A 15,101-nucleotide genomic window follows, 5' to 3' on the forward strand; every position below is an offset into this window, starting at 1 on the left:
GGCTGGCTAGCCTCGCGGCTGTCGCGAGATCTGCCGTGTAAAGCATCCTTGAACTTGTAGTTTGTATTTAGCGATACCGTGGTTCCAAGTAGGTATAAGAAACGGCGACGCCTTCTGGTCCTCCAGACTGAGACCGGATACAGACGAAAGGTCAAGATGTGTACTCCCGGTGGGGGAGAAGACCCTCTGCGTCCTCGCAGCTGCCGGAGGTGGCTGGCAGACGCAGACTACATCTCCCGGCAGGCCATGCGCACTATAACAGGCCTCCTCAGGCGGCGCCAAAGCATTGTGGGTGTGGAGGAGTCTCAAGATGGACACCCGGGATGTTGCAGGTACCAGCCCCCGCCTCCCCTCGGCGGCCGCCGGGGCCTGGTCTGCGCGCCACAGCCTCGTTTGTCTGTCGCCCACCTACCCCGCCAATCCCGCCACAACCTACAGGCCGCCCGGAGTGACCTCCGCCGAGCCCCATCCTCCACGCCTCCCAGACTCAGTTGTCTGTTTCCACTCCTGGCGCGTTTAGGGCTCCTAGCTTTCCGAGCAGGCCGCCGCTAGGTTTGCCTCTGCTTCGTTTTCCAAGTAGTCGTCTTCGGGGAATCTCCGAATCCTGTGCCCCAAAGACCGACAACCTTGGGCTGTCCCGAGCACCCTCCCTCTCCACCTTGGTAGCAGCCGCTGTCTGGCCTGTGTCCTGTGTCCCGTTTTCTGGAAAGGCTGCTTTTCCGAACTGATGTAGTATTTCCTTTACACTGTTTAGTCGTTGTCAGGAGCCCCAATGTTATCGCAAGCCTTGCCCTTCTCTCTTTCACAGACGGCGTATCCCCAGACTGGGAGGTGTTCACCCATGCAGCAGATACTTGCTGTGGTGTGTCAGGCTTTGTTCTGGGCACTGGGGGTGCAATGATGACCCCAAAGAGGCCCCTGCTTTCTTGAAGGTTGTTTTCTACTCTGTGTGCAACAGAGAGCAAGTTGCATTGATGTGAGGGGGTCATTTAAGATGAGAGCATGCCAACTATGGGATGACCTGGAGAAAAGATCCTCCCAAGAAGAGGTGGGACAGCAAGTACCAAGGCCTCAGGGTGGGATGGGCAGGTTGTGTTGTCAAATAATTAGGATGAAGTGCAACCGGGGAGGGGGTTTCTTCTAGCATTACCTTGAAATTTGACTTTTAGAATTTGGATTTTATTCTGAGTCTCTGGAGAATCTCTGAGGTGTCTTCATCTCCTCAGTTACCACCGTTGTATGTGACGCCATTGTCTTTTGCTTGGACCAACAAACTTCCTTGTTGGTTTCTTTGCTGCCTATGCACTCTTCAGTGGACAACTGCAGTGATTTTTTTTTTTTTAAGATTATTTATGCACACAAGAACTGGGGTACAGGCCAGAAGTGCAGGGGGTGAGAGGAATCACCAGAGACAGAGTGAAGAGCAGAGCAGGCTGATGTATTGAAATACACTGCTAAGGGGAGCAGTGGGTGAGACAGGAGAAGTCTACCACGCCATATGGGTCCCCTCCCTGGCCAGGGATCGAACCCAATATTGCGGTGGCTGCAGATAGCGTCATAGTGCTGTGCTTTATGGAGGTAATCTTAAAAATAAAAGTACCAGTTGGGTTTTGTCAGCTTAATACTCCCCTGTTACTTCCAAAGTCATTAAAGTAAAGCACAGATTTTCTGTTGCTCTCATCTTCATCCCTGGAGTGGTCCACTGTGGCTGTACTGGACCCTTGTTGGTCCTTGGATGCTTCAGACTTATTCCTTCCTGGGACTTTTGCCCAGGTTGCTCTTTAAACTTTAACTCTTCAGTTCTGGCTCTGGTTAACTCTTCTAGAGGTTATTTTCTACCTGTATATAGTTTTCATCAAGATTTCTTGGTACAGTTTTGCGGTTTTTTTTTGTTGTAAGTTTATTGTCTCTCCAACATAGATGGGTGCCAAATGGGTAGAGAGGCTCCTTCTTCAGCACTTCATACAGGACCTGGTACAGCTCAGTCAATGTTGAATGAATAAAGTATGAATGTCAGTTGCTGTCTGGCCCATAGCAGCAAGTGGGCATGTTTGTGCAGCACAGGTGACTTCTAATGTGCTTCTTCTACCCAGGAAAGGCTAACCGATGGTTTGGGGTTGCTCCTCCCAAGTCTGGAAAAATGAACATGAATATTCTTCACCAAGAAGAGCTTATTGCTCAGAAGAAACGGGAAATTGAAGCCAAAATGGAGCAGAAAGCCAAACAGAATCAAATGGTCAGCCCTCATTGCCCATATCTTGGCGAGTAAGTGCCTCCTGGTGTGTTAGAGGGTTACTTGCAGAGGATTTTGCTTGTGAGAGCAGTGTGCCTGCTACACCTGACCTGCAACCTGATGATGCAAAGAGTGACATTCTGTACGAGGCTCATTGTGGCATGAGAGGAACAAGGGTTATGTGTGCCCAGAGGATGGCCTGACAGCTTCCTCATTAAGCAGTTACTTAATGCCAATCAGGTATGGCCCTGGAACTGGAAGCACAGGGCACAGCAAAAACCCAGACTCCTTTTTTTTCCCCCTATGGGATTTAGATATTACCAAAGTGGGTGCCATTCCCATTCCCAGAGCTGCTAGTGCTTAACATGAGGCAATGCGTTCCTAGATGCAGTGAACACTGTAGGTGCACTTCTGAGGCTTATAGCAGAGGTTCTGTGTTTGGAAGACCTAAGGAGAAGCAGCCTATTGAGGAAGCAGGGAAAGGCCTGCCAAGCAGAGGGCCCCTGAATCAGGCAGCCTGAACTGATTACAGGACCAAAGGGTCTATTCCAGAGTTAGGCAGTAGGGAGCTCAAGTTTCCTTCTCCCTGTCATCAGAAATTCCAAGTGATTATAGCAACATGAACTAATAATTTCAGACTATAAACTGAATTGTGGAACATTAGTATTCCACAAAGCTCTGTCTCAGCTCCCCTGTTTTCCAAATATCTGTGTATTCTGGACAGAAGAGATTAGGCCTCCAAGGACTGTGGAACATGGCTTGGAGGTGAGTGATCTACTAGTTGGGGACTCTTGCCCCTGATGTTGTGGAAGCACTTGCACCAGCGTGGTAGAGTCACTTCCCAGGTGGTCTTGTGAGGTTGTTGGATTCTAAAATCAGGGCTGAACTGCTAACGGGAAACGTCAGGTGGAGGAGTGTATGGCACACGTAACTTTGGGAATAACTCTTGTCTCCACTCCAAATATTAGAATTTCTTGCTGAGGTAATAGGAAGCATTTATATCACCTCAAGATAATAATTTTGGTATATTTTCTCCCCATGTTTTTGTTTCAAGTTTTTTTTTTTTTTTTTTTAAAAGATTTATTTATTTATTCATACAGAACTGGGGTACAGGCCAGAGGCTCAGGGGCGGTGAGAGGCCTCACCAGAGACAGAGTGGGGAGCAGAACAGGCAGATCGACGAAGTACACTGCTGAGGGGAGCAGCGGGCGGTCAGGAGAGGTCTGGCTCGCCATGTGGTCTCCTCCGGGGCAGGCGGCAGGCGGGAATCGAACTCATACGGAAGTGGCTTCAGATTCTCAGTGCTGTGCTTTAACCCGCTGCGCCACCAGGGAGGGCCTTGTTTCAAGTTTTAATCAATTTTGTTAGCTGCTCCTCCCCTGTTTAGAGGCATCATAGTTTTTTTCGTTTTCATTGAGATGTAATTTACATACCATAAGACTCACCTTTTAAACTATACCAGTAGTGGTTTTTACTACATAGCATCATAATAACATACTTACTATATAGCTTCATATTAGCTACTTCTAATTCCAGAACTTGCCATCACCTTCAAAAGAGACCTATCCCCCTCCCTCAGCCCACCATTAATTTCTTTCTGTCTCTGGATTGCCTACTCTAAATATTTCATATAAGAAGTAGTCAATGAAGGTTCTACATTGTATCATGTGTCAAGCTTCATTCCTTTTTAAGGGCAGATGTACTTGATTATATGGATGTACCACATTTAATCTGTTTAACAAGAGCCAGCAGCTGCATTATATGTTCTACTGTTTGTTAGGAATGGTTGTCAAGTGGAATTCGTTTGCTGACTACCGCCAAAGGTGCTTTCTTGTCTATCATTATCCCTACCTTCAAGCCTTTGTTCTCCAAGGGAGCTGCATGGTGTGAGGATGGAGCCAGGATCTTTAGAAAGCCCTACTGGTTTCATTTCAAGCAGGTTACCCATACAACCTTCTCTTTCACATGAAAAACTAAAAATTTAAACATTGTCAATATATGTAGTGGGAAGTAGAGAACAAGATGAGGAAAATCCTGAATCAGCTATAACTCTGAAATGCAGAGGCAATGCTGGTTTTATGTTGTGTTTTCCTAACAATTTTTAGTTCAAATTTATTTTGTCATAAGTAGGATATTGTTTATATTCTGCATTTCGTATTTCATTTAGCAATGTACTTGATTGTTTTATTTTTAAAATGTTAACTGTTCAGTATGGCTCATTCTGGCCTGCAAGTATCCTATAATTCATTTAACCACTGCCCTTTGCCCATTGTTAAGTCATTTCCATTTTGGGTTCACTAGAACAGATTTCTAGAAAGATGAAGCTTTTAAAGGCAAAAGCTTAGATACAGGCTTCCTAAGCTCTTAAATTACTGGGTGTGTCTGTGGTGGGATGTCATGTAGCCTTGTAAAGTGAATGATGAGAGATTGCTGAGATTGGACAGGATATTATTGCTGTAAGAGGAAATGGAAGAAGTAGGTTATTCTCTATGGTCACAGCCTTAGTTCTGTTTCTAATTTAGGGGGCAAATTAAAGGAATAGAACAAAATGTTTGAAGAGTAGCTATTGTGATATAAGGTATGTTTTTTGGGTTTCCTCCTTTCTATATTTGTATTTTGACAGTCTCATTTGCTCCAATATGGTAAAAATGAATTAGATATTTAGTTTGCTCCATTTGTTTTTTTGCTGATTCGTTAAAAGTAGATGTTTTAAAAAATTATTATTATTATTTTTTAAGATTTATTTATTTTTGTATACAGAACTGGGGTACAGGCAGGAGGCTCAGGGGCGGTGAGAGGCTTCACCAGAGACAGAGTGGGGAACAGAACAGGCAGATCAATGAAGTACACTGCTGAGGAGAGCAGTGGGCGGGTCAGGAGAGGTCTGCCACACCATGTGGTCACCTCCCAGGCAGGCGGGAATCGAACTCATGCGAAAGCGGCTTTAGATTCTTAGTGCTGTGCTTTAACCCGCTGCGCCACCAGGGAGGGCCTAAAAACTTATTTTTAAGTAAACCATATTCTGCAGAAAGAAATAAGAAAGTAAAAATATAAAAAACTCCCACCAAGATGTTACTTTGGGTGTTTCCCTATGTTTGTGTGATTCACAGAGGCACTGTCGAGCCCAGGCCAGTCACACACAGATAGAGACACACACCCTTCCTTGGGGAACTTGAATACCTGGGAAGACATGGGAGCCAGAAACAGGTCATGTGATTAGTTAACAGGTATGACAGGTGCCATGCATGGTACACAGGTATCTAGTTAACAATAGGCGTGATGGGTATTGTTAGGGAGCAATTGGCCTAAGTTTTCTTACTGGGTACACTGGTTGCTCCTGGCAGATTGCTTTGCCTTTGGAGATAATTCAAGTTGCTTTGACTAGTGAGATTGTTCTTGCTTGCCCATCATGTGCTCTGCAGGGCTGATAATCTCTGGGGCCAGTTTTGCATCCTAGTAAACAGGAATGGGCTCAGGACTGGCACTTGGCCTTTTTCTCAGTGGCTGCCTCTTTCGGCTCACCTCTGTCCTCTGCCCTGGGTCTAGAATGGTGAATTCCCACAACTCCTCTGTTTCCAACAAGTTCGCCAACGACGGCAGCTTCCTGCAGCAGTTTCTGAAGCTGCAGAAGGCACAAAACAACACAGGTGAGCTGTTGCCCATGTCTCCTACTACCTGGACCTACCCTGCTGATTCTTCTCCCTGGGCCCCCAGGGGTACAGTCATGGGGAACCAAAGCTGTTGCATGCAGAGGCCTGGGTCAGTGACAACCACAAAGCCTTCCTCCAAGCCTCATTGTTCTTATCTATAAAATGGGTGGCTTCCTCATTAATTCTGCCAGACACTGAGCTGCAATCCAAGGACCCATACCCCAGGGCTTAGAGCATGTGGATTAGCTGAGAAGACAGGCATGCACCCTAGAGACCTTGAGCATCATGCCCTTCCTTCCCAAGATGCTGCCCCCAGTGCACCTAGTGCTCCCCCTCGTGTGCTCCCCCGGACTGGGAAGAGGCCCCCCCTCATCAGCAGCCCACCAGGGCAGGTGAAGAACTACATGCATGCCAAGCAACTGCCTGTGGCCAGCCGCCCAAGTGTCTTCCAGTCTCCTGATGAAGATGAAGAAGAGGATTATGAGCAATGGTTGGAGATAAAAGGTAAGAAAGGTAAGGGCTGCTGCCTCCCTTCACTGCTCCAGTGTTGCGGGGCTGTCGGCACTTGGCAGGGAAAGCTCAGCCAGGATTGTAAGGGCTTTAGTGTAGTGGGGAGGGGTACCAGTCCTCCCAGCTGAGTGGAGGGCTGAGGTTGTTCCCTGGGGTGTGGGGGGGGGGGTTGAAGTAGAGGATGGGGAAAGTAAGTAGTATGTGGGAACAGCAGACTGCCAGTTTCATTCTGGGGCCCGCTCCAGAATGGTGCTGATCAGTGCATGGGAGTTGTGGCCCCCTTAGGGGAGCCTTCACCATGTCCTTGTTTGTCTCACACAAGGGGAGGAGTTCCAGGGAGTGTCTCTGGCCTGGACCCACACTTTCCCAGCCCTGAGACCAGAGTGCTGTTCCTTTCTGTGGATTACTTATCTCTCAGCACAAAGGGTGGGAAGTATGCCCTCCTGCCCCAGGGAAAGGCAGTTGCTGGTCTCAGCCACCCAAGCTGCCTGGTGTAGAGGGCATGGTTAGTGGTAGCTTTGCTGATATTTGAACTATGTGGAGGCCTAGTTCATCTCAGCCCAGGTGACTGATATATAGTCATAGCACCGTGATGGGTGAGAACTGAGGGAAGCAATTTTGTAGTCATGCTGTGACAGCATATAGAACCCTTGGTTAGACTTTGGGTGCTGGTTCAGGCTGTGGTCAGAGGAATTCAGTGTCCAGCCTCAGTCAGAGGGAAGCCAGGGACAGTAGTGTTTTCTCAAAGAGGGCCCTGCTGGAAACCATGACTTTACTTGGGGCAGTGGGTTATTTTAGGGCCTGTTAACAGCTTGCTATTGGAATGACCTCAGAAAAGCACGATCCCTGTAAACAGTGACCAGGTTAAGGTCATTGCCAGGCATATAGGAAGAGTGTGAGACTGGGGAAAAGGCAGACACAGAATGTCCCTGGTACCTCTCCTGGGTCCTCCATAAGCCACAGCCACCTCCACCCCCACTCAGCTTCCTGGCAGTCCAGGTAACAAGGGGAACAAAATTGGCACTTATTGGTGTCTGGGGCTATTGTTGAGCAACTCAAACATTTTCAGTCACTGCCTGACTGCAAGGACTTTCTCTTGGGAGTTCTCCTAAGAGGGTCATGAGCTCTATAGTGGCTGAATGATGATCTGGAGATAGAGGAGTGAAAATAAAAAACTGAGGTCTATGTGTCTCAAAGGGGAGGCTAACACAAATACAAAAATGTATTTTTGTACCTTTTTACGTTGAAAAGGCCTTGAGGTAATAATTAAGCTCGTCGCAGTAAGCCTTCCTAGCGCCCCGAAGGTGGTCTGGAAACACTTTGTCACTCATGGAAACCAAGACTTCTTGGACAGTTTGCTGGCTCTAGGTCTGGGCAGGAAATCTGTGAGATGATCCTGGAGCGCCCTGTCCCAGCAGCTAGCGAGGAGGCCGGCGAGACTCCTGAGGTCCTGCCCAAAGACCTTGGGAGCCAGCTGGAAGAGGCTCCACCAGCCACAGAGGGGATGATTGAGCTTCTGTGATGACGTTAATGCAATGGACAGAAACCCACCTGATGTGTTTAAATCAATTTGTAATGATGTTTTTTAAAGAATTTGTCATCTTTGAAGGATGAAAGGGAATCAGTTTATAACACTGAACACTGATAAAAAAAGAAAAGAATTAAGCATTCAAAAAAAGGGGACCGTCACCCTGTCAGCCTGGGGACCGACTTGGCCTTCGAGAGCTCACACTTCTCTCCTGCCAGTGTGCCTGCCAGTGTGCCTCCAAAGACTGACTCCCCTCATCGGGGTGCTTTGTACTTGGACCTGGGACACCCGACAACCTCCCGCATCTCACCCTCTTCTCCCCCCACCCCTCTGTCATTGTGGTCCATAGAGAGAGTGTGCCTGTTGACTGTGGGGTGTGTGAGTTGAACCCCAGTACTGACAGCCTCCTTAAAGTTTCACCCCCAGAGGGAGCCGAGACTCGGAAAGTGATAGAGAAATTGGCCCGCTTTGTGGCAGAAGGAGGCCCAGAATTAGAAAAGCTAGCTATGGAGAACTACAAGGATAATCCAGCACTTTCGTAAGTACTTCTGGGAGGGGAAAGTCACTGCTACTGAATGTTTGTACCACACGACAGTATGCACAGATATTTGTATAAAACCCTGAAGTGACTTAGGCTGTGGGACTGGGTGCTTGCTTGTATAAGCCAGATGTTGTTCCAAGGGCTCCTTAATTCATACCAGAGGTACCAGGGACTCCCCTGGGATATGGAGATCTATTCCTGGGCCCTGTCCAGGCATGTGCTCACCAGCTTGCCTTTGTACAACATGTCATCTGAGTCTGCACTGCTCTGCCCATTTTCTCTGCTCATTTTTGTCTTTGTTTACAAAACTCTCCAGGTTTTTGCATGATAAGAATAGCAGGGAATTCCTCTACTACAGAAAGAAGGTAGCCGAGATAAAAAAGGAGGCACAGAAGTTACAGGCAGCCTCTCAGAAAGGTAGGTTGATGGAGGGGACTCTGGGGACACGTGAACAACCCCACCCCTCATGGAATCAGGGTTCCTTCCTTGTGGCCACCTTGGCATGGAATGATGTCAGCAGCCTGGGTGTGTGTCCTCCCAAGCAGTGGGAGTCATGCTGGTACCGATATTACCAGCTTTGCCAGTGCTTTGAGGACTGGGAAGTCTTGAGAGTCAAAGCCAAGACTGTAAACAATGGAGAGAAGGAACCTTTTGGTTCATGTTCATTTTCATTAGTGTTAATGAATGCCTGTTGTGTGTGGGCAATGAAGGTACCCACATACTGAGGTGGTCTCTGACATTGTGGAGGGGAGGGTAGGCAGAGACAAAGGATCAGCTGAGATCCTGGTGGATGAGTGTTGGGGGGAAGTGCTGACTGGGCTCTTGACTATAACCAAGTGAAAAATTCCCGCCAGTCAGCAAGGGATTGGTGTAGAGATTGAAGTTGGGCCACAGGGCAGTTCATTGTATTGCCTGTAATTCTTTGCCCCATCTTCTCTCAGAAGAAGGGGGGTTAAGTCAGTCCCTAGTATGAAGATTGGGTGGGTGGCTCCCATCTCTCTAGCTGGCCCCAGATGTGGCCTATTCTTGTGTCCCAATGTGTACCCAAGGCCCCTGCAACTTACAGGGTGGGAAGGGATGGGGGGTGGTGGGTGGGGAGGGGGAGAGGTGGGGATATGTTGTGATGTTGAATCTAGTGTTTTCTCTCAGTGCAGTAATCTGATTCCCATTTGCCTGTTTTTCTTTGCATTGTTCCTAAAATAAACCCCTCTTGTTGCCTGTGGGGTTTTTAGCAGAAATTAGGCTGTTGGGTGTGGTGAGTTGAGCTCAGTACTGACAGCCTGCTTAAAGTTTCACCCCCAGAGGATGAAGAGGTCAAGAACCTTGCAGAAAAATTGGCCAGGTTCATAGCAGATGGGGGTCCAGAGGTGGAAACCATTGCCCTCCAGAACAATCGTGAGAACCAGGCATTCAGGTAAGGGGGGAGCCTCCAAGAGATGACCCTTACTATGGTCATGGCCCCACAGATAAGGAAATGTGATGGAGTCTCATGGAGAGAAGTTGGTGGGACCAGGACATGTGTCCGTGAGTTTCGATCCTAGAGCTCAGTCTGAGCACTATACAGTTATTCCCAAGTGCATGTCAGAGCCCCAAATTATCTCTGAGGCCAGTGTGCAGGTGCTTCTGGGGACCTTGTTTTCCACACACCTTGTAGAGAAATTCTCCAGCTTTCTCTACAAGCTCCCTTTTGTAGCATACCCAGACTTTGAGCTAGCCAGGCCCCTGGCAGAAATCTACAGAACTGCTGTTAGCTGTGTGTGTGTTCTTAGGTTCTTGCCTTTACGATGAAGACTGTGGTTGGGAATTCCTGGTCTGTGAGTAGGTTTCACATGGGTTGGTGAGTGGTAGGTACCAGTGGAATGGGTCATGTAACTGTTTTTTGATTCGTTGGTGGTGAATTCAATACCTGCACTTAGCTAGAAGAGGCAGGTCAGGGCCCAAAGAGGCTTTTTTTTTTTTTTAAAGACTTATTTATGCATACAAAAACTGGAAATAGACCAGAGGTGTGGGGAGTAAGAGGATCCACTAGAGACAGTGGGAGCAGAACAGGCAGATTGGCAAAGTACACTGCAGAGGGAGCAGCTGAGGAGATAGGAGAGGTCTGCCACAGCAGATGGGTCAGCTCCCTGGCCAGGGATTGAACTTGTGTTGCAGTGGCTGTGGACAGCATCACAGTGCTGCACTTTAACTTGTTATGCCACCAAGGAGGGCCCCCTAGAGGCTTCTAAGGAGTGAAGCAACAGAGGAGTGGAGGGTAAGCATGAGAGCATGGTGTGGATGGGTTCTGAAGTCCAACAGGGCCAGGTCCAGAGGGGTCTGCACAGGGTTGGCTGTACTGCAGTCCTAAGGGTAGTAGGGGTGGTCAGACCATATGATGTGAGTGGAGGGGAAAAGAATCATCAGGAATCATCAGGGGTCCGTGGAATCATGGGCATGTAGGAAGGAGAGAAGGCCAAGATGTAGACAATTCTGATAAGCAGGGAAATATCCTTGTAGCTGGAAGCCCTTAGGACTAAGAGGTTTTTGGGTCTGGAATTCAGGGGACTGGGGTCTTCTCACTACACAGTGATGTCACCTCCACTCTACATCACCCAAACCAGCATTTACTTTAGTGTACTATAAGTCATTGCACCTTTTATTCCCACTTACTTAAGTAAGTTTATTAAAATAAACAGGAAGCTTAGGTTAATGTCTCATCATCAGTAGAACAGACTGCAAAAATCTACCACAGGTAGAGCAAGCAAGGTTAGGGAATTCTGTCCAAGATCTAGGCTCTCCCAGGTCAGGAGTCCAGAGCTCAGTTGCTCTGGTCAAGAAGGGTCAGATTGGAGAAATACTATCAGCCTTCCTATTGTGTTGACCTGGCTGGAGGTGGGGGGCAGGCAGGAGAGATGTTGTGAGGGCTGAAGTGGGATAGCTGATGGGGGATAGTGTGATCTGGGAAACTTGCCCCTGGTTATGACGATGGCCAGAGCCAACAGCATGCAGCTGGACTTTGAGGAACAATTAGGTGTCCTGCTTGGGGAGGGTGTTTAGGATCCTACCAAATGTTCAGGCGTTGTGGAGGCAGGTGTGCAGCTGCTCCTGTCACCCCCAGATATAGCTGCCACTTTGTTTTCTGGACTCTGAGCCCTTCTTTGCCCTCTTGATTGTTCTCATGAGCCAGCACACCGGTGGTTCTGTGTTTCAGGGAACTACCCCTAATAGCTATAAAGAAGCCAGAAAAACCTATCCCTTTGACAGTAATCCCAGTTCTTAGATGCTGTTCCCAGAAATAATAGATCAGTGTAACGTCCTCTATGTAGTCATGAGACATTAGTAAAATTGAACATCTAGCCTCAGTGGGCTAAACTGTTAACTGCATCTTCCCAGTGGCATCTCAGCTGGCAGAAGGCACGCAGGCGAAGGTGGTGGCAGCCCGCACAGCACCCGCTGTGAGCCACATGCAGCTCTGACACATCACCCGTGAGAGCCACTTGTTCTTTGCAACAGCCAGTGTGCTGGGCTCTTCCAGGTGAGGAAACTGAGGCAAGGTGGCCAGCCAGTAAATGTGCCATCGCCACTGTACTCGCTGTATTCTGATGGGAAAGCTTTATGTTGTTAGGTGAAGTAAAGTTTTGTTTGTTTTTTTTTAAAGATTTATTTATTTATACATACAGAACTGGGGTATAGGCCAGAGGTGCAGGGTGGTGAAAGGATTCACCAGAGACAGCGGGGAGCAGGACAGGCCGACCGACAAAGTACACTGCTGAGGGGAGCAGCGGGCAGGTCAGGAGAGGTCTGCTGCGCCATGTGGATCACCTCCAGGATAGGCGGGAATCAAATCCACGCTGCAGTGGCTTTAGCTTCTTAGTGCTGTGCTTTAACCCACTGTGCCACCAGGGAGGGCCACAGTGAAGTTTTTTTTTAAAGACATTTATTTATGCATACAAGAACTGGAATACAGACCAGAGGTGTGGGGAGTGAGAGGATTCACCAGAGACAGAGCAGGGAGCAGAACAGGCCGACTGACTGAAATACACTGCTGGGGAAAGCAGCGGGTGGAGAGGTCTGCCACGGCATGTGGGTCACCTCCCTGGCTGGGGATCGAACTTGTGCTGCAGTGGCTGCAATAGCTTCATAGTGCTGTGCTTTACCCGTGGCACCACCAGGGAGGGCCCCTTGCTAAACCTTTTTTTTTTTTCAAAGTTGTGCAGACATTTATTCAGTAATTTCAACACACTATTCTTTTTTTTTCTTTATAATATAATAGTTTATTTTTACATCATTTTGTACTTTTTTTTTCAGCTTAATTGTAATGCCCATGAGTTTCCCATCACGAGTCACCCGTGTGCCATCTCTTGCTAAAGTTTTTAAAAGATGATATTGTTATTTTTTTCTTTCATCCCAAATTTATTTGAGTTTTTTTTTCCTCAGAAAAAGATATTTTGAACCACAAGTTAGATTTCTACAGGCTTTTGAGATTTTTTTTTTATAATAGTTTATTTTACATCATCTTGTGCATTTTTCCATTTCAGTTGTAATCCCCATGGGCTTCCCATTGCCAAATCACCCATGTGCCATCACCATAGTCCAGAGCATTTCCCTCCCCCCAATGTTCTTGATCCCATTCCCCACTCCACCCCCATAAAATGGCTCTGGTATGTAGCTGTTCATTATTATTATTTTCTCGCCTGGTCTGTTATACTCCTGCTATGAGTGAAACCATCTGGTATTTTTCCTTTTCTTTCTGGCTTATTTCACTAAGCATGACCTTTTCCAGCTCCATCCATGTTGCTGCAAAAGGCATGTATTTATTTATTTATTTTTTGGTTGCTGAGTAATATTCCATTGTGTATATTTATCACATCTTTTTAATCCAGTCATCCATTTTTGGGCATTTGGGTTGTTTCCATGTCTTTCCAATTGTAAATAAGGTGACAATAAACATGGGGGTGCAGATATCTTTTTGAATCAGTGTTTTTATGTCTTTTGGGTAGATACCCAGGTAGGAGTGGGATTGCTGGGTCGTAGGGAAGCTCCATGTTAAGCAGTTTGAGGAGCCCCCAAACAGTTTTCCATAGTGGCTGTACTAGTTTGCATTCCCACCAGCAGTGCAGGAGAGTTCTTTTTCTCCACTTCCTCGCCAACATTTGTTGTTGCTAGTTGTTTGAAGATGTGCCATTCTCACTGGGGTGAGGTGGTATCTCATTGTGGTTTTAACTTGCATCTTCCTTATTACAAGTGATACTGAACATTTTTCATATGCTTGTTGGCCATCTGAGTTTCTTTTTTGTAGAAGTATCTTTTAGCTCTTCTGCCCATTTTTTGATGTTTATTTTTGTTGAGTTTCATCAGTTCTAAAAGATGTTATTTTTTAAGAATGATTTTAGGTTGATAGCAAAATTAAGTAGAAGATACAGAGATTTCCCATATATTCCCTGCCCCCATACAAGGCATGGCCTTCCCATTATCAACCTCCTCACCATAGTGGTATTTGTTAGGGTCAGTGACCTTGCACTGACATGTCATCCCTGTAAGTCCATAGTTTACATTATGGTTTATACTTGGTGTCACTGGGTTTGGATAAATGTATAAGGATATGTACCCACTGTTAAACAGAGTATTTTCTTTTTTATTAAAAATTTATTTATTTATGCATACAGAACTGGAGTACAGGCCAAGGGTTCAGGGGTAGTAAGAAGATTTACCAGAGACAGAGTAGGGCGCAAAGTAAGCAGATTGATGAAGTGCATTGCTGAGGGGAGCAGCGGATGAGATAGGAGGTATCTGCTGTGCCATGTGGGTTACCTTCGGGGCAGGGTATTGAACTTGCACTGGAGTGGCTGCAGCTAGCCTGCAGTACTATGTCCTAACCCATTGCACCACCAGGGAGGGCCCTATACAGAATACTTTCAATACCCTAGAAGTCCTCTGTTCTCAGCCTACCACTCCCACTCCCCAATCATAAAACTTTACTGTTGCCATTGTTTTGCCTTTTCCAGAATGTCATATGGTTGGAATCATACAGTACATTAGTGGCCCTTGTATGTAGGGGAATACAATCCTAAGATCTCCAGTGAATGCATGAAACTTTGGATAGTACCAAATCCTCTCTATACTCTTTTTTTTCCTAGACATGCATTGCTATGATAAAGTTTAATTTATAAAATAAAGGATTAATAACATGATAAAATAGAACATTGTAACAGTGTACCTCAATAAAACCATGATATTAGTCTCTCAAAATGTTTTATTGAACTATTCAGACCAAGGTTGACCTTAGATAGCTGAAACCACTGTACATAGCCTTTTCAGAGTGGTATCTTCCACTTAGTAATATACCCTTCAGGCACCTCTGTATCTGTTCATGGCTTAATAGCTCTTTTCCTTTTGCATGAAAAATACTCTGATGGATAGACCACCATTTATTTATCCATTCACCTGCTTCAGGACATGTTTTCTGCCAACTTTTTGCAATTATGAATAAAACTGCTGTAAACACCTATGCAGGTTTTTTTTTTTTTTTTAAGATTTTATTTATTTATTTATTTATTTTTATTTGTGCATACAGAACTGGGATACAGGCCAGAGATGCGGAGGGTGAGAGAATTCACCAGAGACAGAGCGGAGTGCAGAACAGGCAGATCAACGAAACAC

At 46.5% G+C, this 15,101-nt stretch overlaps 1 protein-coding gene across 1 annotated transcript in view; it reads left to right on the top strand.

The window, feature by feature from the left end:
• The first annotated feature begins 310 nt into the window (after window positions 1-310).
• Window positions 311-15,101, top strand: part of SUGP1 (SURP and G patch domain containing 1) — a 28,539-nt gene continuing 13,748 nt past the window's right edge. The window contains exons 1-7 of the mRNA XM_004688586.2: window positions 311-332; window positions 2,094-2,265; window positions 5,780-5,880; window positions 6,187-6,387; window positions 8,336-8,459; window positions 8,779-8,879; window positions 9,753-9,876. Of these exons, the coding sequence (XP_004688643.1) occupies window positions 311-332; window positions 2,094-2,265; window positions 5,780-5,880; window positions 6,187-6,387; window positions 8,336-8,459; window positions 8,779-8,879; window positions 9,753-9,876 (845 nt within the window). The remainder of the gene's footprint in view (window positions 333-2,093; window positions 2,266-5,779; window positions 5,881-6,186; window positions 6,388-8,335; window positions 8,460-8,778; window positions 8,880-9,752; window positions 9,877-15,101) is intronic.

This window comes from Condylura cristata, unplaced genomic scaffold (genome assembly GCF_000260355.1).
Source record: "Condylura cristata isolate star-nosed mole 26May11 unplaced genomic scaffold, ConCri1.0 scaffold00024, whole genome shotgun sequence".
Classification (NCBI taxonomy): Eukaryota; Metazoa; Chordata; class Mammalia; order Eulipotyphla; family Talpidae; genus Condylura; species Condylura cristata.